Source organism: Populus nigra, chromosome 1 (genome assembly GCF_951802175.1).
Source record: "Populus nigra chromosome 1, ddPopNigr1.1, whole genome shotgun sequence".
Classification (NCBI taxonomy): Eukaryota; Viridiplantae; Streptophyta; class Magnoliopsida; order Malpighiales; family Salicaceae; genus Populus; species Populus nigra.
The window spans coordinates 26,889,447-26,906,863 of NC_084852.1; the positions used below are offsets into that span (position 1 = coordinate 26,889,447).

The following is a 17,417-nucleotide window of genomic DNA, read 5'->3' on the forward strand; positions in this document are numbered from 1 at the left end:
TTCATTGTCAAATGTCATCGTTGATGAGACGGTGCGTGTGGAAGATGGTTGTTACAAACTTCTCTTTTTCTTTTTCTTTTTCTTTTTTCTCTTCTTGATTTTCACATGTTTCTCTGTTTAGCTGTTTACTAGTCTGCAAATTTAACACTATATATTAAGTGACAAACACAATCTTTTTTAAAATATAGAGTGTTTCTTGCTTACCTCAAATCTCTTAAAAGATACTGAAAAGGAGTTAATTCGACGCATCTCGGCAATGGGGAGTCGTATGCCCTTTGCTATAATTACCTTCACCCTCGTCATCTTCCTCTATGGCAAGTAGTTTTACAATATTACATATATTAGATTCTTGCATGCAAAACTCTATTATGCATATTATTCACTTTGATTATTCTCCTTGCTCTTAAATTACATATATTTTCTGTTTGCATATGCAATATAAATTACTTTTCATTATTCAATGGATTTCGTGAATCCAATAAACATATCCAGAAGGGAGTGGCCGGATAAAAAAAAAATATATCTATTAAAAATAAACCTGGTTATGTTATCTTTTTAAAAGAAAAATAAGTGAATTAATGCAAGATTTTAAATATTGAATAATGTACGGACGTCTAGTCCCCCATAGAGAAAACGAAGGCCAAGTCTTAGATTCAAGTCCTATTCTTTTTATATGAAAAAAAATAAAATAGATTCACATAAATTAGCATGAAACAAGAGTTTGATGTATTTAAAACTTGTTTGTGTTTTTATTTGAATCGACCAATAATTAATTATTGATATCAACAAAAATAAATCTTGCGCAGCTTGCACGCATGCAGGAGCTCAATCTGTGACTTTCGACTTCACAAACAAGTGTCCATACACAGTCTGGCCAGGAACTCTAACGGCTGCTGGCGGTCCGTCTTTATCTTCAACTGGCTTCACATTGGCAACGGGTGCTTCATCTTCGCTGAGTGTCCCTGTCAATTGGTCTGGCCGCTTGTGGGCCAGAACGCAATGCTCTACAGATGCCTCGGGAAAGTTTGTTTGTGCCACTGCTGACTGTGCCTCTGGTGTCATAGAATGCAATGGAGCCGGTGCGATCCCACCAGCATCCTTGGCAGAATTTACTCTAAGCGGTGATGGTGGGAAAGACTTTTACGATATAAGCCTTGTTGATGGCTTTAACATCCCAATTTCGATAACCCCGCAAGGAGGTTCTACTGGCTGCCCTTCTACAAGCTGTGCAGCTAACGTGAATGCTGTTTGTGATCCTAGTTTAGCAGTGAAAGGTTCAGATGGGACTGTGATTGCCTGCAAGAGTGCGTGTTTGGCATTTAACCAGCCGCAGTACTGCTGCACAGGAGACCATAATACAGCTGACACATGTCCTCCTACCCAATATTCGAAGACTTTCAAGCAGCAGTGTCCTCAAGCTTATAGTTATGCTTATGATGATAAATCGAGCACGTTTACTTGTCCTAGTGGAGGCAACTATTTGATTACCTTTTGTCCATGATCAAATGTGGTGGTTCACAACTCTTTCTTTTTATGGAAAGAGTTGGAGGACAACACATTTAATAAATGTTTTTATGATAATTAATAAAGAAATGGAATAATAGATTTGGGATTGACATATCCCAAAAGGATCGATTATCAATTTTCATGCTGTTGATATGGTAAAACTGTATGCCATTCATTATCAATTAACGATATTTTCAGTTCATTGGTCAAGGTAGCAATCCTTCAACTTATACGTACTAAGTAGATGTAGTGAAACATTGTTATCACCTTTCTTTCCCGAGTTAACTTTGTTATCAGGTGCTAATCTTTCCATGGGATTTTTTACTGGTTTTAAATGCATTCGATGCTTATTTTATAAATATATTTAGCTAATTTTTTTTTAGTTTGTTTTCTTTAAAGATATCGCGATCATATAATCTATGATGACTTAAAAAAATTTACAAATATGAAATCGATTGAGAAACTAAGAGTTGACTAAGTGATCAAACCTTGCACGATATGCTTGTTTTAGACAGTTAGAATTGAGAGATAGCCTTTCGTATAATTGTGATGGATGATTGATAAAGCAACTATCCCTTTGTATTTATACCTTTAGGGTTATATACAATACACTGGTGGAATATATTATATATGATAACTATTTCTATATAAGGTATTTACATATATATATATATATATGGTCTCTTTCCTTAATATAGACCATAAAAAAATGTTTTAGTTTTCGAGTGTGGTTTGGGGATTGAGGATCAATAAAGCTAGGAGGGTGAATTATAAACACATCTGTATCAAGAAATTCATTGAGAAAAGCAGCATGTATATATACACATCAATCTAATAAGTCGACCAACCTCAAGCATCACCCAACCTCGAGTATCACCAATATTGAGCATTGTCTAAATAGTGCAAGGCTTCACCACTAGACTAAATGTTTTTTGAAAATCAATTTTTTTTTTGTTGATAATAGCCTTTGCCCACCAACCATGCTTTGTAGTGCTTAAAAGTCCCATCTTCCATATGTTTAATCTTGTATACTCATTTACAGCCCACCACATTCATAGTTAGATCAATTAGTAGAAGTACATGTTGACTTAGAAGAATTTTGAGAGGGTATCACATTATTTGGATAAGAGGAATTGAAAAATATAAAGGATAACTCATACAATGTTGAATGTAGCACGGGTATAGCATCATTGTGATCATCCTCCTAGATCAGGACTTTGGTGTACATGGTGCGAAAGGGACATGGACTTCTTGTCCTCTATCAATAAAAAATGCTTGGAGTCGCAACCTTATATTTTGATCACTGAAAATCCTAATTAGTTTTTAGAGTTTGGATAAGGAGACTGATTGTGTATAGGGTGGATATTATTACCCCTAGTACATCCTACCTAAGATAGACTGTATAGTTTATTTGTAAGGTAATGTTGTGCTTTTCTAATCAATTGTTTATCTATTGTTAAAGCAAGTCTATCTCAATAAAGTGAACTCATGGCTTTATGGGTCAAGCCTGGTCATTCTAGAGCCAAAAGATATTTTTGCATTTGTTTCTTTTAATATCAGAAATATATTTTACGTATAAGTTCTTAATTCATTGTATTAAAATAAACAAATTAATTTTTTTAGTATTTTTCAAACTTAGGCAAGCTCCATGTGGATTTAATAAACTTGTTTTTAAATATAAAAGGGTAAAGAATGAAAAATTAATTGCATAAATGCTCTTCGAAACTTGAAAAATAATTAAAATTAGACTAAGATTAGCTCGACAAAAAAAAATGCTATGAAATATAGGTTTGGGCATATTTACCACAAATGTCGTTAGTGAAAAAAAAAAAAAAAACCCTTAAAATTTGTCTTAGTAGCGTGTTTTGTGCCTTAAAGACCCATAGAAGTTTTTTTTTTCCTTCTTTTCTTTGATATTCTTAAACCCGTGATAAACCTATTTCTAGATATCAGCCTAGTTAACATTAGAAAAGAGAAATATAGCTGTACTAGCATTAACGAAAAGCCATGGGACAGTAAAAAGAAATGAACCAGAAACCCTTGCGCATACCGATTCTTCTTCAACCAAAAATAATTGTATTTGTTGTAATCCATTTTTGGGTCCCCGCTTAAAATACAAAAAAATAAATAAATCAAAATCAAAATATTATCAAAAAATAATAATAGTGAAAAGAGGATGGCAAAGCGCCCAGAAAATGGTCAAAAATTGGTTGAGGAGGTTCAAAAATACAAAGATTGAAATTTGACAGTAAATCGTTGACCGGTGAGAGCCCTATTGATAAAGAAAATTTTATTTGAGGAAGAAATGTACAAATCAGATGTTTATGGACTCAATTAAATTTTATTGAAGGTTTAATTGAATTTATGGAGGGTTTGTTCGTAAGAAAAATTGATTTTTAAGTCAATTTGGGTTTTGATTGTAAGAAATTAAAGTTCTGGGGTCAAATTATAATTTTTAAGAGTTGATTTGGTCAAATCAGGGGCTTAATTGCATACATATTGAAGTCTGGTGGCCAATTAGGGACTCGATTGAAGAAATCCAAAATCAAGGACCATAGTGAAAAAGCGCGCAAATTGAAGGGCTGATCTGAAATTGGACCCATTTTGGCGCCAGTTTTCGTTTAAATGAAACGACGTGTTTTGGTCAAAACAACGTCGTTTCATGCATTTCACTGAAAAAAAAAAAAAAAAAAAACGAGACACCATAAGCTTGCTTCTTTCCCTGGACACGCAGAGAACAAGGAAAGAAGAAGCATTTTTCCCCCCATTTTTTTTTTCTCTCCTTTCTCTCTCCCAAAACCCAAAAAACCAACTACGACCTAACTTGTCCCTTCACTGACACCACCACGCCATCACGCCGAAAGATGCCCTACAGAGGTAGGGGCGGCTGCGCAGGAGCCGCCCCTATACCACTATGCCCTGCTCCATGGCAGAATAGGGCATGGTGGCCCTCTCTCCCTCTGCCTATAAATACAGAGGGAGTGCGAGGGGAAAGAGGAGGGGGAGAAGAGATTTAGAGAAGTTTGAAAGTTTAGAGAAGTTGCATTGAGGAAGAGGAGAGGGAGAAGGGAGGCTGGAACGTTTTCGTTAGAAAGAAAAAGTGAGGGAGACCGAGAGAGAGATCGACAGTTATTAGAGAGAAAGAGAGGTGAGACCGAAGGAGTGAAACACCAAGGAAGAGCAAGGGACCGAAAGTAGAAACTAGAGGGAAGAAAACAGAGGAGATGTTGAGAGGAGAGAAAGGTTTAGAGAGAAACAAACGCCTCCACCAGCAAACTTAAACAGAAAAAAAACGAAAAGGAAGCACGGAAGAATAGAGGAAGGAAGGGAAGGAAAAGAGGGGAGCTGAAAGTTGATATAAAAAAAAACTGAGACCAGAAGAGGAAGACACAGACGTTAGTGTCGCTGCACCGTGGAGAAGAAGCACAGCCGCAGTCATCGGGCTTCCCAGTAGCTGCCACCGCCATCCTGCCACCATTAACGCTGCCAACGCCAGTAGAACTGAAGAAGAAGAAGAGGAGCAGAACAGAGAGAGTGAACAACGAAAGACAAAGAAGGGGCAAAGAAGAGAAACAGAGGAGACGGGAGAGAAGGAAAGAGAACAGCCGCTGCCTACATCGCCACCCCTGCTGCATCTGCTACCGCCAGCGTCGCCACAACTCCAGGTAACTTTCTCCCCTTCCCTGTCGTTTTACTTCAGTTTCATTTTTGCATGCAGAACGTTTACGTTCTGCAGCAAAAGGAAGATTAATTAGCTAGTTACTGTGCTGTGCACAGTAACTGGCTAATTATATTTTTTTGCTGGTTACTGTGCACAGCACAGTAACCAGCCCCTTTTAATTGCTTATGGGCTGGAACATCAGCCCAGCCCATGCGGCTGGGCTGAGTCCAGCCCACAGTATATGGGCCGGGTCAGGCCCAGCCCAGGATGGTAGGCCAGATTCGGCCCATTTTTTTTTTTATTTTTTAGAAAAATTCAAAAATATTTGTTTGTAATTTTACAAGTTTCCCGCGTATTTTTATGTCATTTTGATTAATATCAAGCAATATTTTTCATGTTATTAAAAATACAAAAATCCGATATTAAAATACCTGATTTTCGTCAAAACTTCCAAAAAAAAAAACTTTTTTTTTTTTTAAAAAAAAAAAAAATAAAAAAATGTTTTTGTGCATACGGCCAAGTATCTCCATGCTAAAAAAATCATATGGTGTTTTTCATACAAAAAAAAAAAACAATGTTTTAGCATGCATTTTGGCTTTGATAACCAGTTTATTAGAGTCAAGAGAACATTGGCCAAAATTTCAAAAACAACAAAAATTTTATTTTGTTTGTCTTTTAGTATCCGGGGTATGATATTACATGTAATACATATTCCGGATATTAAATGTTTTTTTTTTAACGTTATAACGGTTAGGTTCTACCCCATTAAAGATAAGAACCTTCTTATTGAGGAGGGCTTTTCTTGAGTCTTAGATAAACAAGACCAACAAATAGAAAACACGACCAAACCTTAGATTTTGATCAGACAAATAAAACAATGCAGCTTACCTTAGGTAGGGTGTATTTGGGGTGCTAATACCTTCCCTTTACGCAACCAGTCTCCGTACCTGATCTCTGAGACCAGTTAGGGTTCCTAGTGACCATAATACTAGGTGGCGACTCCCATTTCAATTTTTTACCGCTAAGAGACAAAGAATTCCTTGTCTCCCCACATTTACCAGATATATATCCATACAATTGAGGGTGGACGATCGCTGTGACGCCGCACACGTGCGACAGAATGGCGACTCCACTGGGGAGTTGGGTTTCCCTGGTTTCGGGTTTGGCTTCAAAAAAAAAAGGCAGAGAGTGTGCGACTGGAAAAGGAAGAGAAGATTGTGCCAACGCTGGGGGGAACTTGAGCTGCTGGTTTTCTTTGGGCAAAGGGCAAGGGAGAGAAGCTGGTGGAACCAGCCGAGAGAGAGGGGAAAAAAAATCAGAGCTGGGGGCTGCGGCGGCCCCCTTGGAGAAGATCGGTTTAGGTCATTTTTAGGGTTTTTTTTTTCTTTTTTGTGGTGTCTCCTTCAAATTACAAAATGCCCCCCCCCTCCTTTTATGTGTGTTGAAGGCTGCTATATATAGGCAAAATAATGTTTAGGCCTCAAAATTAGTCCCTCAATTTTCTCTTTTTTTATAAATTCTGATTTTTCTTATTTTTTTGTATTTTTTTGAAAACGAGCAATATCAACGTCGACTTAAATGAGGAAAATCAATGATTTTAAAAAAAGACGCGTGAAAAGTCGAACGCGTTCAAAAACCTTTGAAAACTTAAATTCTTTTTTAGACGACGTTGAAAATGCTAAAAACGATGCAAATATATTAAAAACATATTTTTTGGATTTTCGTTGTTTTTTGCTATTTTTGGATTTTACGAAAATTTTATCAAAAAGGTGGGTCAAAAATTGGGTAACAACAGATGCCCCCTCTTTACAATGCTTACGAAGCAAAACTCCTCGATGTTTTGCATAGTAAGCTTTGTAAAGAAAACAAAACGAAAATAATCTCATTATCTTGGATGATTTCAAGGGCAACCTGCCCACACACGCTCACAGTGGTCTATTTTTAAGGGCGGCCAACCCACACATTCACACTGGTCTATTTTCACGGGCGACCTGCCCACACATACTCAAAGTGGTCTATTTTCAAGGGGGACCTGCCCTTTTGATTGGGTTTACCTGAGATCCCATCTGGCGATCTAATAAGAACCAAAATCGGTGTGCAGCTCGGTCAACCTGAAATCCCATCTAGCAATTCCCTTTAACCAAAGCTAAATTCTCCCTTCACTGACACCACCACGCCATCACGCCGAAAGATGCCCTACAGAGGTAGGGGCGGCTGCGCAGTAGCCGCCCCTATACCACTATGCCCTGCTCCATGGCAGAATAGGGCATGGTGGCCCTCTCTCCCTCTGCCTATAAATACAGAGGGAGTGCGAGGGGAAAGAGGAGGGGGAGAAGAGATTTAGAGAAGTTTGAAAGTTTAGAGAAGTTGCATTGAGGAAGAGGAGAGGGAGAAGGGAGGCTGGAACGTTTTCGTTAGAAAGAAAAAGTGAGGGAGACCGAGAGAGAGATCGACAGTTATTAGAGAGAAAGAGAGGTGAGACCGAAGGAGTGAAACACCAAGGAAGAGCAAGGGACCGAAAGTAGAAACTAGAGGGAAGAAAACAGAGGAGATGTTGAGAGGAGAGAAAGGTTTAGAGAGAAACAAACGCCTCCACCAGCAAACTTAAACAGAAAAAAAACGAAAAGGAAGCACGGAAGAATAGAGGAAGGAAGGGAAGGAAAAGAGGGGAGCTGAAAGTTGATATAAAAAAAAACTGAGACCAGAAGAGGAAGACACAGACGTTAGTGTCGCTGCACCGTGGAGAAGAAGCACAGCCGCAGTCATCGGGCTTCCCAGTAGCTGCCACCGCCATCCTGCCACCATTAACGCTGCCAACGCCAGTAGAACTGAAGAAGAAGAAGAGGAGCAGAACAGAGAGAGTGAACAACGAAAGACAAAGAAGGGGCAAAGAAGAGAAACAGAGGAGACGGGAGAGAAGGAAAGAGAACAGCCGCTGCCTACATCGCCACCCCTGCTGCATCTGCTACCGCCAGCGTCGCCACAACTCCAGGTAACTTTCTCCCCTTCCCTGTCGTTTTACTTCAGTTTCATTTTTGCATGCAGAACGTTTACGTTCTGCAGCAAAAGGAAGATTAATTAGCTAGTTACTGTGCTGTGCACAGTAACTGGCTAATTATATTTTTTTGCTGGTTACTGTGCACAGCACAGTAACCAGCCCCTTTTAATTGCTTATGGGCTGGAACATCAGCCCAGCCCATGCGGCTGGGCTGAGTCCAGCCCACAGTATATGGGCCGGGTCAGGCCCAGCCCAGGATGGTAGGCCAGATTCGGCCCATTTTTTTTTTTATTTTTTAGAAAAATTCAAAAATATTTGTTTGTAATTTTACAAGTTTCCCGCGTATTTTTATGTCATTTTGATTAATATCAAGCAATATTTTTCATGTTATTAAAAATACAAAAATCCGATATTAAAATACCTGATTTTCGTCAAAACTTCCAAAAAAAAAAAACTTTTTTTTTTTTAAAAAAAAAAAAATAAAAAAATGTTTTTGTGCATACGGCCAAGTATCTCCATGCTAAAAAAATCATATGGTGTTTTTCATACAAAAAAAAAAACAATGTTTTAGCATGCATTTTGGCTTTGATAACCAGTTTATTAGAGTCAAGAGAACATTGGCCAAAATTTCAAAAACAACAAAAATTTTATTTTGTTTGTCTTTTAGTATCCGGGGTATGATATTACATGTAATACATATTCCGGATATTAAATGTTTTTTTTTTAACGTTATAACGGTTAGGTTCTACCCCATTAAAGATAAGAACCTTCTTATTGAGGAGGGCTTTTCTTGAGTCTTAGATAAACAAGACCAACAAATAGAAAACACGACCAAACCTTAGATTTTGATCAGACAAATAAAACAATGCAGCTTACCTTAGGTAGGGTGTATTTGGGGTGCTAATACCTTCCCTTTACGCAACCAGTCTCCGTACCTGATCTCTGAGACCAGTTAGGGTTCCTAGTGACCATAATACTAGGTGGCGACTCCCATTTCAATTTTTTACCGCTAAGAGACAAAGAATTCCTTGTCTCCCCACATTTACCAGATATATATCCATACAATTGAGGGTGGACGATCGCTGTGACGCCGCACACGTGCGACAGAATGGCGACTCCACTGGGGAGTTGGGTTTCCCTGGTTTCGGGTTTGGCTTCAAAAAAAAAAGGCAGAGAGTGTGCGACTGGAAAAGGAAGAGAAGATTGTGCCAACGCTGGGGGGAACTTGAGCTGCTGGTTTTCTTTGGGCAAAGGGCAAGGGAGAGAAGCTGGTGGAACCAGCCGAGAGAGAGGGGAAAAAAATCAGAGCTGGGGGCTGCGGCGGCCCCCTTGGAGAAGATCGGTTTAGGTCATTTTTAGGGTTTTTTTTTTCTTTTTTGTGGTGTCTCCTTCAAATTACAAAATGCCCCCCCCCTCCTTTTATGTGTGTTGAAGGCTGCTATATATAGGCAAAATAATGTTTAGGCCTCAAAATTAGTCCCTCAATTTTCTCTTTTTTTATAAATTCTGATTTTTCTTATTTTTTTGTATTTTTTTGAAAACGAGCAATATCAACGTCGACTTAAATGAGGAAAATCAATGATTTTAAAAAAAGACGCGTGAAAAGTCGAACGCGTTCAAAAACCTTTGAAAACTTAAATTCTTTTTTAGACGACGTTGAAAATGCTAAAAACGATGCAAATATATTAAAAACATATTTTTTGGATTTTCGTTGTTTTTTGCTATTTTTGGATTTTACGAAAATTTTATCAAAAAGGTGGGTCAAAAATTGGGTAACAACAGATGCCCCCTCTTTACAATGCTTACGAAGCAAAACTCCTCGATGTTTTGCATAGTAAGCTTTGTAAAGAAAACAAAACAAAAATAATCTCATTATCTTGGATGATTTCAAGGGCAACCTGCCCACACACGCTCACAGTGGTCTATTTTTAAGGGCGGCCAACCCACACATTCACACTGGTCTATTTTCACGGGCGACCTGCCCACACATACTCAAAGTGGTCTATTTTCAAGGGGGACCTGCCCTTTTGATTGGGTTTACCTGAGATCCCATCTGGCGATCTAATAAGAACCAAAATCGGTGTGCAGCTCGGTCAACCTGAAATCCCATCTAGCAATTCCCTTTAACCAAAGCTAAATTCTCCCTTCACTGACACCACCACGCCATCACGCCGAAAGATGCCCTACAGAGGTAGGGGCGGCTGCGCAGTAGCCGCCCCTATACCACTATGCCCTGCTCCATGGCAGAATAGGGCATGGTGGCCCTCTCTCCCTCTGCCTATAAATACAGAGGGAGTGCGAGGGGAAAGAGGAGGGGGAGAAGAGATTTAGAGAAGTTTGAAAGTTTAGAGAAGTTGCATTGAGGAAGAGGAGAGGGAGAAGGGAGGCTGGAACGTTTTCGTTAGAAAGAAAAAGTGAGGGAGACCGAGAGAGAGATCGACAGTTATTAGAGAGAAAGAGAGGTGAGACCGAAGGAGTGAAACACCAAGGAAGAGCAAGGGACCGAAAGTAGAAACTAGAGGGAAGAAAACAGAGGAGATGTTGAGAGGAGAGAAAGGTTTAGAGAGAAACAAACGCCTCCACCAGCAAACTTAAACAGAAAAAAAACGAAAAGGAAGCACGAAAGAATAGAGGAAGGAAGGGAAGGAAAAGAGGGGAGCTGAAAGTTGATATAAAAAAAAACTGAGACCAGAAGAGGAAGACACAGACGTTAGTGTCGCTGCACCGTGGAGAAGAAGCACAGCCGCAGTCATCGGGCTTCCCAGTAGCTGCCACCGCCATCCTGCCACCATTAACGCTGCCAACGCCAGTAGAACTGAAGAAGAAGAAGAGGAGCAGAACAGAGAGAGTGAACAACGAAAGACAAAGAAGGGGCAAAGAAGAGAAACAGAGGAGACGGGAGAGAAGGAAAGAGAACAGCCGCTGCCTACATCGCCACCCCTGCTGCATCTGCTACCGCCAGCGTCGCCACAACTCCAGGTAACTTTCTCCCCTTCCCTGTCGTTTTACTTCAGTTTCATTTTTGCATGCAGAACGTTTACGTTCTGCAGCAAAAGGAAGATTAATTAGCTAGTTACTGTGCTGTGCACAGTAACTGGCTAATTATATTTTTTTGCTGGTTACTGTGCACAGCACAGTAACCAGCCCCTTTTAATTGCTTATGGGCTGGAACATCAGCCCAGCCCATGCGGCTGGGCTGAGTCCAGCCCACAGTATATGGGCCGGGTCAGGCCCAGCCCAGGATGGTAGGCCAGATTCGGCCCATTTTTTTTTTATTTTTTAGAAAAATTCAAAAATATTTGTTTGTAATTTTACAAGTTTCCCGCGTATTTTTATGTCATTTTGATTAATATCAAGCAATATTTTTCATGTTATTAAAAATACAAAAATCCGATATTAAAATACCTGATTTTCGTCAAAACTTCCAAAAAAAAAAACTTTTTTTTTTTTTTTAAAAAAAAAAAAATAAAAAAACGTTTTTGTGCATACGGCCAAGTATCTCCATGCTAAAAAAATCATATGGTGTTTTTCATACAAAAAAAAAAAACAATGTTTTAGCATGCATTTTGGCTTTGATAACCAGTTTATTAGAGTCAAGAGAACATTGGCCAAAATTTCAAAAACAACAAAAATTTTATTTTGTTTGTCTTTTAGTATCCGGGGTATGATATTACATGTAATACATATTCCGGATATTAAATGTTTTTTTTTTAACGTTATAACGGTTAGGTTCTACCCCATTAAAGATAAGAACCTTCTTATTGAGGAGGGCTTTTCTTGAGTCTTAGATAAACAAGACCAACAAATAGAAAACACGACCAAACCTTAGATTTTGATCAGACAAATAAAACAATGCAGCTTACCTTAGGTAGGGTGTATTTGGGGTGCTAATACCTTCCCTTTACGCAACCAGTCTCCGTACCTGATCTCTGAGACCAGTTAGGGTTCCTAGTGACCATAATACTAGGTGGCGACTCCCATTTCAATTTTTTACCGCTAAGAGACAAAGAATTCCTTGTCTCCCCACATTTACCAGATATATATCCATACAATTGAGGGTGGACGATCGCTGTGACGCCGCACACGTGCGACAGAATGGCGACTCCACTGGGGAGTTGGGTTTCCCTGGTTTCGGGTTTGGCTTCAAAAAAAAAAGGCAGAGAGTGTGCGACTGGAAAAGGAAGAGAAGATTGTGCCAACGCTGGGGGGAACTTGAGCTGCTGGTTTTCTTTGGGCAAAGGGCAAGGGAGAGAAGCTGGTGGAACCAGCCGAGAGAGAGGGGAAAAAAAATCAGAGCTGGGGGCTGCGGCGGCCCCCTTGGAGAAGATCGGTTTAGGTCATTTTTAGGGTTTTTTTTTTCTTTTTTGTGGTGTCTCCTTCAAATTACAAAATGCCCCCCCCCTCCTTTTATGTGTGTTGAAGGCTGCTATATATAGGCAAAATAATGTTTAGGCCTCAAAATTAGTCCCTCAATTTTCTCTTTTTTTATAAATTCTGATTTTTCTTATTTTTTTGTATTTTTTTGAAAACGAGCAATATCAACGTCGACTTAAATGAGGAAAATCAATGATTTTAAAAAAAGACGCGTGAAAAGTCGAACGCGTTCAAAAACCTTTGAAAACTTAAATTCTTTTTTAGACGACGTTGAAAATGCTAAAAACGATGCAAATATATTAAAAACATATTTTTTGGATTTTCGTTGTTTTTTGCTATTTTTGGATTTTACGAAAATTTTATCAAAAAGGTGGGTCAAAAATTGGGTAACAACAGTATTTACGGCTTGGCCAATAATTATGCACATCTAGAGTACTGAATATTTTGAACATAAAAATCGTGCACGATAGTCATTGAAGATTTCCATGCCGGCCTGGTTCATGCATCATCGTTAACAAGGGATCCAAAGCCCAAGCATGGTATGGAAAAACTCCCTGACAGTCCTATGCATTTTTATTTTCAAACGATACAAAAAAAGAAGGAAAACCTATGACCCCAATAGTTATCATATATACCGTTCTTGAACTTTAACCTTGGGTAAGAGCATTCTTAATTAACTAGACAAGGTCTTAACATGACCTTAGGACATGCAATCAAGTTTTCAAGACCATATGCGTTTGAAGCAAAAATCACACCCCTTACAACACTATATGTTAACTTCATAGCACATAAAGGAAAAACGGGAGCTTGCCTTTGCAGTCGCATGCACATGTAAAAGATTACAACTACATGAGAATAAGTAGAAGCTTTATACCTTGAGTGATTATGATGGAGACAGCTCCACTGGATATCCCGTACCTCTTCTTCACTCTTTTTTGAGTGGCTAGTGCTTGAATAAAGCTAAGTCCAGAGAGGTCAGAGACAACAATGTAGAACGAGCACGCTGAAGATGCACATGGACGATGTGAGTGGGCTCCTGGCCTGCCTTGGGTCATGATTCCGGTAATGAACACCTCAGGTTAATGGTACTGTGGAAGCAGCGGCTATGGTTCCTGGAGTCAACGTGGGGCAAGATAGTAACTCGAGGGTGGCGAAAAGAGACAGCGCTGATGAGAGAGGCTGTATTGTTTTTTTGTTTCCAGTTATAGCTAGAAGGTGGTTTGAAAATGATGATCTGATTATTTTAGGGTTTTTTTTTGGTAAAGAAGAAGCTCGCTAATGGGTGTGTATGGGAACTTTTTGGCTACCCTTTGAAAGGAAACGGATCGTCTGATTTTGAAAAATAGCAGTGAAGTTTTTCAGCCCCATTTTCTTCTTCTTCTTTTCTCTCTTTATGATTAAGATTTGGTGTGAGCTTTATAGAAGACGAGCATTTTGTCCCAAATATACAACAATGATGAAGGGTCAAAATCGACCCAAAGAAATCAAAGGATATGATTGTTTCCCTATTAAAATTCTAGAACCTACCCCATTGCCTATAAATAGAAAGGCAAGGTAAGAAAAAGGAGGAGGTGTTAAAAAAAAACTGTAGCCTCCAAAGAAAAATTAGAAGGAAAAGAAAGGAGTGGGTAAGGAACCCTAGCAACCCTTGAAGAAAAATTTAAGATAGAGAAAGAAAAAAAATGGAGTGAAAGTGTAGAAATAAAAAATAGCCTTCTTCTTCTCTAAAACCTAGCCACCGAAGCAAATGAAGATCAAATTAGAATCTAAGAATTAACTGTTTATTTTAGTAATTATGTAAATATTTATATTTTAATTTAATGGCACAATTAAAATGAACTCAAACACTTCACTCTGTATATATATAGGATTAGTATCGATTCAAGATTCAGTAGGTTCAAACTGTCAAAAAAAAAAATCTTCAAGTGGTGTAAAATCTTGGTGTGGATTCATCAAGTGACAATTGTAATCTTCAACTTGGAGTAGTGAAAGAACAAAATACACAAGACGGATTTGGGTGCTTAAGGTGTGGATATAGACTTGTCAAACCATGTTAAAAACCGAATTTACAATTCCTATCTCTTTACCTCTACTTTACGCAATTTAATTATATTGTTGGTTAATTGTGTTTAATTAAATTAATTTCAATATTTGTTATTATTAGTGGAACACTTAATTCACCTCTCTTTTTAGGTGTATTGTTGCTTGAATCCTAGGACAACAACAACTACCCCCCTCCGATCACTGATAGCAGCTGCCAATGACACACTAATAATGATAACAGCAACATCGATCATGAATATCACAACCAAAACAACTCAAGTCAAGACCAAAATCCAACCATCCCCTTTCTCAATTGTCGTACATGATGCAGCATCGCGCCGAATGTCCTCCTGAAATTTCATATTGGCATGTGGTGTGGGAAAATGGACAGGATAAGAAATTCTTATCCTTTGTCAGTGGAAAGAGGAAATGAGAGTCGTAATCTAGTATTTTGATCACTAGAAACCCTAATTGGTCTCAAAGATTAGGCATAGAGACTGGTCGCGTAAATCAAAGGTATTAACACCCCTAATACTCATTACCTAAGATAAGCTGCATTGTTTGATTGTCTGATATAACTAGAGTATTGTTGTGTTTCCTAATTGTTGGTATGTCTAAGGTTTAAGAAAAGTCCTTCTCAGTAAGAAGATCATAATCTTATCGGGTAAAAACCTAATCGTTCTAATATCTATATATAAAAGAACTATATTTTTAATATCGGTAAAAACCAAATTGTTCTAATGTCTATAAATAAAAGTTTGTAATCTCATATACTAAAAGAAAACAAAATATTTTTTTTATTTTTGAAATATAGGCCTAGTTCTCATGGCTTTAATAAAGTGGTTATTAAAGCTCAAAATGCATGCTAACACCTTTTTTTTAATTTTATTTTTCATGAAAATATGATATGAAATTTTTTATATATATTTTGAGAGACTTTGTCGTATGCATGAAAACAAAGCATTTGTATGTGTGTGTGTTTATATTTGCAACATTTTGAAGAAAATTGTGTATTTAATACCAAATTTGTATTTTTACAATATAAAAATATAAACCAATATTAATCAAAATTGAAAGAAAAATACGCAAAAAAATCAGAAATTTTTTAAAAGGTTTTTTTGAAAAAATTTGGAACTTTTTGTTTAATATATAATATTATTATTATGTTATAAAAATATATTAGGTTGGGCCCAGCCTAATGATATGGGTTGAACCCACCTTATTGGGCCGAGAATCTAATAATTAATTGTTCATTTTAATTATTAATTGTTCATTTCTTAGTCTTCTTCTTCTTTGAAACCTAGCCACCAAAGCAAGTGAGGAACATTTGAGAATCTAATAATTAATTGTTCATTTTAGTGATTATGTAAATCTTTATATCTTAACTTAATAGTACAATTAAAATAAACTTAAACACATCACTCTGCATATATATAGGATTAGTATCGGTTCAAAATTCAGCAGGTTGAAACTGTCAAAATCTAGTATTTAAGTTGAACCAGTCGACCACTTGGTAATACCAAGTGAACTGGTGCACCACTTGTTCATTCATGATGAACATCTAAGAATCTATAGGAACCGGACGACCAATTGGCTTGACCAATCTAAATCGGTTGACCACATTAGCTGTCAATGGGGTTACAATGGCTAGAAATGGCTAGTTTGTTTTGGAAACTTTTAAATAACTCTCATTCTAGTTAAAGTAAAAGAGGATTCCGAATATACATATTATAGAAGTTGTTCTAAGAAAAAACCAACAAAAAACCAACAATCCTATTGTCGCACGTCGGAAATCCGCGTGGCGTCCGCTGGCGATTTTTTCTATTATTTGTGTTTTGCTTGGTTCTTTGGAGTCGCCACCTAGTATTATGGTCACTAGGAACCTATGGTCTGCGAGAGTCTGAGTAAGGGACTGGTTGTGCAAGGGGAAGACGCATCACCCCCAGTGCACCCTACCTAAGGTAAGCTGCATTGTTGTTTGATTATTTTTTTTCTAGGTCGAGTTTCTATTCGTTGGTCTTTTCTAAGGTTCAAGATAGATCTCCCTTCGTGAGGGAGTCTCTATCTTATTGGGTTAAATCCTAACCATTCTAAAATCTAAATTTTAGGATTGCATTTATTTACACCTTGTATCTTTAATACCCGAGGGTGTACTTTATCGTGTAATTTTACACCCCACAAATATTAAAGCCTACATCTGGATCCTAAAAAAAAAAGTTGGAAAAAGGTTTTTGATATTTTGGCCAAACCCTAATGGATGATCATAACTAGTTATGATATCCATTTTTTTTGGATTTTTAAAATGTGAGAAAGATAGAATTTCTTTTGAAAACATGCTTGGAAAATTCTTTAGGACTTGGCCGTATGCTATAAAATATTTTTTTTTTGAAATTTTGTTTTTTAAAAAATATTTCGGAGAAAACCGGGTATTTTAATACCGGACTTGTATCTTACAATGTAAGTATACAATCCAATATTAAGCAAACTTGGCAGAAAAATATTTAAAAGAGTCACAAGTTTTTTTTTTTAAATGATTTTTGAATTTTTTTGGATTTTTTTTTAATTTTTGAAATTGTTTTTTTTTTTTTAAAAAAAAGATATAATACACTGCATGAACAGTAGACATGAATTATAATTCACGTCTACTGTTCATGCGTGAACAGTAGGACGTGAATTATAATTCACGTCCACTGTTCACTCAGTGAACAAAGAACTGAGACGACGAAGAAGAAGGGGAAGGGGAGGAGAGAATTACCTGGCTTGGAGGGAGTTGGCGGCCTGGCTGGTGGAGCGCGGTGCAACTGGAGGTGGTGAGGCCGGCGGCGTGCACTGGTC

At 37.8% G+C, this 17,417-nt stretch overlaps 1 protein-coding gene across 2 annotated transcripts; it reads left to right on the forward strand.

Annotated features, from left to right (window-relative positions):
* Positions 1-153: 153 nt before the first annotated feature.
* Positions 154-1,642, forward strand: LOC133688081 (thaumatin-like protein 1). Of its 2 annotated transcripts, none has more exons than XM_062107479.1 (2): positions 154-314; positions 822-1,642. In XM_062107479.1, the coding sequence occupies exons 1-2, from the start codon at positions 257-259 to the stop codon at positions 1,499-1,501; spliced, it is 738 nt and encodes a 245-aa protein (XP_061963463.1). In that variant the 5' UTR covers positions 154-256; the 3' UTR covers positions 1,502-1,642. The 2 variants fall into 2 exon arrangements, with proteins under 2 accessions (XP_061963463.1, XP_061963457.1); XM_062107473.1 differs by having other exon boundaries at positions 157-314; positions 807-1,642.
* The last annotated feature ends 15,775 nt before the right edge of the window (positions 1,643-17,417 follow it).